The sequence below is a fragment of the Nestor notabilis genome, unplaced genomic scaffold (genome assembly GCF_000696875.1).
Source record: "Nestor notabilis isolate BGI_N333 unplaced genomic scaffold, ASM69687v1 scaffold27772, whole genome shotgun sequence".
In the NCBI taxonomy this organism is placed as follows: Eukaryota; Metazoa; Chordata; class Aves; order Psittaciformes; family Psittacidae; genus Nestor; species Nestor notabilis.
The window spans coordinates 1,180-7,121 of record NW_009917427.1 but is presented as its reverse complement, the minus strand read 5'-3'; the positions used below and the strand labels follow the sequence as shown (position 1 = coordinate 7,121).

Genomic DNA, 5,942 nt, shown 5'->3' with positions numbered 1-5,942 from the left:
TGTGTCTTACAGCAAGAAGTTGAGCAGTACAGAGCAAGCAAAGAAGTCACAGTCAGGGGCCATAACTGTCCAAAACCGATTATTAATTTCTATGAAGCTAACTTCCCTGGTAAGTGAAGACTTGGCACACTGGCTGTTCTCCCAGGCTTGAGTAAGACAAAGTCCAAGTTAATAAGTTCCAATTTTCTCTTCAAGCAAATGTTATGGAAGTTATTCAGAGGCAGAACTTCACTGAACCAACTGCAATTCAAGCACAAGGTTGGCCTGTTGCATTGAGTGGATTGGATATGGTCGGAGTGGCACAGACTGGATCAGGGAAAACGCTGTCTGTAAGTTGTGACTGTAGGCTGGAATACTGCTGGGTTTCAGCAGTGAAAGAACTGCCTGGCTTGGTGCAGGCTGAGCACTTCTGGGAAGAGATTGTAATGAGGTTTTTCTTTATTCCAAACAGTACTTACTGCCTGCCATTGTGCATATAAATCACCAGCCATTCCTGGAGAGAGGAGATGGACCTATTGTGAGTATTCCTTAAATGAAAGGGGATCTTAATTTCTAGAGTATTTTGCTTTACAGTCCAATTGTCCATGCTCCCAAGAGTGCATGGCTCTTATCGTGTGTGTTCCTGAGTAAAGCGGTTCCATGTTTTGGTGGTGTCTAAAGAACATTCCCTAAGCTCTGACTGGATTGTACAGAGCAGGGGTAGATGTCCCATTTTGGATAGTGCTATCCCATGGAAGCTATTGGCTTTGGGTTATCTTACTGCACAGCATAGATTTGTGTTTGGTGGTGATTTAGTTTGCTGGTTTGGGCTACTTAAAATCCATTTTAGTCATTCTGGCACTTAAAACTAGTGTGAGACTAGAAGCTTCAAACAGGGATTGAAATAAAAACTGGGCATCTTTATTTCTAGTGTCTTGTGCTTGCACCAACTCGTGAACTGGCTCAGCAAGTGCAGCAAGTGGCTGCTGAATACAGCAGAGCGTGCCGCTTGAAGTCTACCTGTATTTACGGAGGTGCTCCAAAGGGACCACAGATTCGTGACTTGGAAAGAGGTAAGGATAAGCCTTGATGCATCTCTGTATGAGGCTGAAATGGGAACTGCTTGAGCTGACTTGACTGCTTGGTTTTTAGGTGTGGAAATCTGCATTGCAACACCTGGAAGACTTATAGACTTCTTAGAAGCTGGAAAGACCAACCTCAGGAGGTGTACTTACCTTGTCCTTGATGAAGCTGACAGGATGCTTGACATGGGATTTGAGCCTCAGATCAGAAAAATCGTGGATCAGATAAGAGTGAGTATGAATGGTTCATTCAATTCTCACTGTTGCAGACAAAAATGCTGCTGTGCTTATCAAAGCAAGGGCGGAGCAATTAACTTCCAGGCTTGCTTGGATCAGTATTTTTTAGTTGGGCATTTGCGTGTCTATTGATGTTGTACTGACGTAGCCTCCTCCTGCAGCCTGACAGGCAGACTCTGATGTGGAGTGCCACATGGCCGAAGGAGGTACGACAGCTGGCTGAAGACTTCCTGAAAGAATATGTACACATCAACATCGGTGCATTAGAGCTTAGTGCAAACCACAACATTCTTCAGATTGTGGATGTGTGTCACGATGTCGAGAAAGATGACAAGTAAGTCACTGGAGGGAAAGCATTTAGTGTTGGTTTTAATGGCTTCAGTTTATGAATTAGGAAATGAATTTGTCGTGGTGGATTTGTGACAGCAGTCTGAGACCACTGGAAGTAGTAAAAAATGGGACTGCTAAAACGGCTGCAGATCCATCCCAGCTCTTACCAGCATCTCTTTATAACAGGCTTATTCGCTTGATGGAAGAAATAATGAGCGAGAAGGAAAACAAAACAATTGTCTTTGTGGAAACCAAAAGACGGTGCGATGATCTCACCAGGAAAATGAGGAGAGATGGGTGAGTAACAGCTGGGGTTTGAGAGCCACCTCAGTGTCAGCTCTTGATCCTTCGTGGGTGACCACTAAACTGCGGTGTCAGACCTGTCAAATACAGCGACACCAGCTAACCCTGTCTTTTGTCTAATAAAATGACTTGAGGAATGGGCTTGTGTCAATCAAGTTGTGTGTTTGCAGGTGGCCAGCAATGGGTATTCACGGTGATAAAAGTCAGCAGGAGCGGGACTGGGTTCTAAATGGTGAGTGCCTCAGCGGTTTCTGCGAGCGTGTGGTCTGTATTACCTCATGAAGGAACTGAGGAGCTCGTGTTGCTTGTGTTACAGAATTCAAACATGGAAAAGCACCAATCCTGATTGCTACAGATGTTGCATCCAGAGGTCTAGGTTAGTACAACTCGTAATGCCAGTTGCCCAAAGCTATTTAAAGAAAGTCTATTGCTTTCTTTAACCTCTGCATTTTTCTAAGTTTTCTTCACATAAAGGTGCAGTCTTTGTGGCAAGGCCTAGGCATGACAATCGGAGGACTCGAGGGGGATGGAGGACTAGTGGAAGTGATCGGCTGGCTGCTTCCAGTCAAATAGAGAGGTGAAAGCTGAGAGCATTGTGTGCCAGTAATCTTCAAAAGGCAAAGACCATCCTTTAAACTACTACCCCATAAACTGTTCTCTCATGAAATAAGTTTCATTCACAGTTCACTTTGCCCTGGTATTTCTCTTCTCTCCATGCTTTGCATGATTTGCCATGGTGCAGTACTGTTAGTTTTGTGCATACTGTCTGCTGTGATCTGTGGGTCTTTGAATTTCAGTGAGTTTGCTGAAATGTCGAAGAAAATAATTTCAAACTTCAATGTTCAATGAAAATTTTTTTTTCAACCATGAAATGGAGAGAGCAGCTTTAAAATGCACTAAGCCTTGTACAAATTGGTGAGTACTGGCACATGAAATCTGAGAAAAAGCCCACCTCTCACTTTAGCAAGTGGGGCAGGAAAGCGAAGGCTTTTCAAATGCCTTCCAAAGTTGGAGTTCCTCCACCTATACATAGTCGTCATGTCGAGACCTGCCAGAGAGAGACACATTCTCAAGTGAACCCTGGCTTCTTGGCAGCGCTTGCCTAGACGAGACACAGTGCATAAAAACAACTTGGTGACTTTGGGGGGACAGGTATGTTTTTCTTGCAGCTGCGGTTCAAAGGTCTTGGCAAGACGAGCAGTGTGGCCCCTTTTTTTTTGAGCTTCTAATGAGTGTGTATGTGAAGGACCTTGTATGTTTTTACTCTAAGGTCCTCAAATGAGCACATGAAGAGGCTGCTGTGAGCTTTAGTGGCCCTACTGCAAGAAGCATTCAGATGTCACTTGATGATTTGTAAAGGGGACTCTTGAGTTGGGAATGACAAGCAAATGCATACTCCTTATGGTAAGGTTTTGGATCACAGGGTGGGTGATAAGCCGGGAACAGATGGAGTGTGCATAACTTTCTCTTCCACAATACTCATGCAGAAATGGATGACTCTAACACTGTTCTTTGCAGCCATTATTTCCTTTAAAGTACAATTGTCTAATGTTTATCTTCGATTTGGCTGTTGTGGTGTGCAAAACCTCGTACCTTGCTTTTTGCCACACTGCAACACTTTACAGATGTGGAAGATGTGAAATTTGTCATCAATTATGACTACCCTAACTCCTCAGAGGACTATATCCACCGAATTGGACGAACTGCCCGCAGTACCAAAACAGGCACAGCATACACATTCTTTACTCCTAACAATATTAAGCAAGTAAATGACCTCATCTCTGTGCTTCGGGAGGCTAATCAAGCCATCAACCCCAAATTGCTCCAGCTGATTGAAGACAGAGGTTCAGGTAAGTACTGTTCTTGACCACAGTGCATAGCTTTTTCTCTCAGAACAAAGTGGAAACCTAACTTCCACATCCAGTCTCTCCAAAATGGATGTGAAAGGTGGTTTAGGTACCAGTTTTGGTGACCTGAAAAGGTATTTATTGAGTAACAAAACCCAACAGTCCCCTCAATGGAATGCTCCCCCACACATCCTGTGGCACACCTATGGCTAATGCTGGCCAGTGATGCACTTGCTCTGAAACAGAACACAAAACAGGGCTGTTTTGTGGCCTTCTCTTGACAGCTAGGGAAGATGGATCTGAGGATATCCTCTTGGCAAGATGAAAGTGCCTTTTTTGCCTTGATGCCACCACTTGTGTTACAGGGGGAGAGTAGATGACTCTCCTTGTAGGTTAGACTTTCTGAAAGCACTTCATCTAACCAAGACTCAAGTTAGCAGCAGGAAAGCTCTTAGAGTAGGTTTTTTGCCTCGCTGGGTCAGGGAAAGAATTTTCTCTTACTAGGTGAGCTCATGTGGTGGTAGGTAAAATGCAGCCTTTATGATACATAACTATGTCTTGTCTTTTCCAATAGGTCGTTCCCGAGGTGATCGACGTGACAGATATTCTGCGGGCAAAAGGGGTGGATTTAGTAGTTTTAGAGAGAGGGAGAACTTTGAGAGAACCTATGGTGCTCTAGGCAAGAGAGACTTTGGAGCAAAAACCCAAAACGGGGCCTACAGTGCCCAGAGTTTCAGTAATGGAACTCCTTTTGGGAACGGCTTTGCAGCTGCAGGCATGCAGGCCAGCTTCAGGGCTGGGAACCCTGCAGGAGCTTACCAGAATGGCTATGACCAGCAGTATGGGAGTAACATAGCAAATATGCACAATGGCATGAACCAGCAGCAGTACGCCTACCCCGCCACTGGTGCTGCTCCTATGATAGGTTACCCGATGCCCACAAGTTATTCCCAATAACTTAGTGTATTTAAATGTCTCAGATTATTTTTTTTTTTTCATAATTGCTCTTTATATTGTGTGTTATCAGAACAGGATAGTTATTTAAGAAATGGGAAATGCAGAAATGACTGCAGTGCAGCAGTAATTATGGTGCACTTTTTCGCTATTTAAGTTGAATATTTCTCTACATTCCTGAAACAATTTTTAGTTTTTTGTACTAGAAAATGCAGACAGTGTTTTCCAAGTCAATGTACAGTGATTTGAAATACAGTACCAGAAGGCAGTGCATGGCCTTCCAATAAAGATATTTGAAGACCGAATTTTCTTTCAGATGGCAATTTTCTCAACATGTGCACAACTTTACATTAATGGAACGTCAAATGTTTTTATATGAAATTCTAGAAAGGTTTCTCAACTGTGTCTGATTAAAACATTTAAGCTTATACAAAAACCAGCCTTGCCTTGATTGGGCTAGATTGCTTAGCACGGCAGGCTCTGCTCCGATGGGGAAGACAACTAAAGCTGGCTTCTAAGTATCCCTTGGAAACAGCAGCGTTCTTCCTCATCTCGCTAGCGTAGGGCCAGTTTTTGGAGAAGATCCACTGGAGTAATGGTATAGCTAAAAGTCTCTGCTGTGGTGTTGCTGATGAGCTGCTACAAGCGTAGGAAGCTATTGCAGCACCGTAACTGTCGCCTTCACATGAGCATATGTGCAGACTAGGCTTGAGTGTGATGTATCTACAGCTGTCGGGCCTTGTGAGTTAGCATGCAGGCTTACTATGAGCTTCAGAGAAACGGGAAGATCTTAGTATTAAAATTTCAAATTATACTTAAACTGGTATTGAGCGGTGATTTCTTTATGGAAGCGGGGGGAGGGAGTTGGGCTGTGGATCCGCAGGCGTCCTGCATGGAGTTATTCAAGACTTGGAGTACAAGCTAAATGGCTCCATAACTTCAAAGGGAAGCAACAGCGTTTCCTTGACAAGGAGCATAATTGGAACAGCACTTGATCCTGGGGTTAAAGTACGTGATGCTTCTAAGTATGGCATATTAGAAATCCGGTTAATACTGACTCAGTTCCTTCCTCTCACTTGTTTATCAGTAACAATGATAGTTTCAAGTTTAACAATGCCTAACTTCAGATTACTGCAAGAATCGAGGCAAGATTCTAGCTGGGTAGTTTTGAACCCAAGTCAGATGACTTCTGTGCTTAAGTCTTTGGTGA

The 5,942-nt window shown here is 43.7% G+C and overlaps 1 protein-coding gene across 1 annotated transcript in view; it reads left to right on the top strand.

Moving 5' to 3' along the window:
• Positions 1-5,552, top strand: part of DDX5 (DEAD (Asp-Glu-Ala-Asp) box helicase 5) — a 5,896-nt gene extending 344 nt beyond the window's left edge. The window contains exons 2-12 of the mRNA XM_010009229.1: positions 13-109; positions 196-329; positions 452-517; positions 911-1,052; positions 1,132-1,292; positions 1,460-1,632; positions 1,815-1,925; positions 2,102-2,163; positions 2,248-2,307; positions 3,557-3,781; positions 4,353-5,552. Coding sequence (XP_010007531.1) covers positions 13-109; positions 196-329; positions 452-517; positions 911-1,052; positions 1,132-1,292; positions 1,460-1,632; positions 1,815-1,925; positions 2,102-2,163; positions 2,248-2,307; positions 3,557-3,781; positions 4,353-4,735 — 1,614 coding nt within the window. The 3' untranslated portion in view covers positions 4,736-5,552. The remainder of the gene's footprint in view (positions 1-12; positions 110-195; positions 330-451; positions 518-910; positions 1,053-1,131; positions 1,293-1,459; positions 1,633-1,814; positions 1,926-2,101; positions 2,164-2,247; positions 2,308-3,556; positions 3,782-4,352) is intronic.
• Positions 5,553-5,942: the final 390 nt, after the last annotated feature.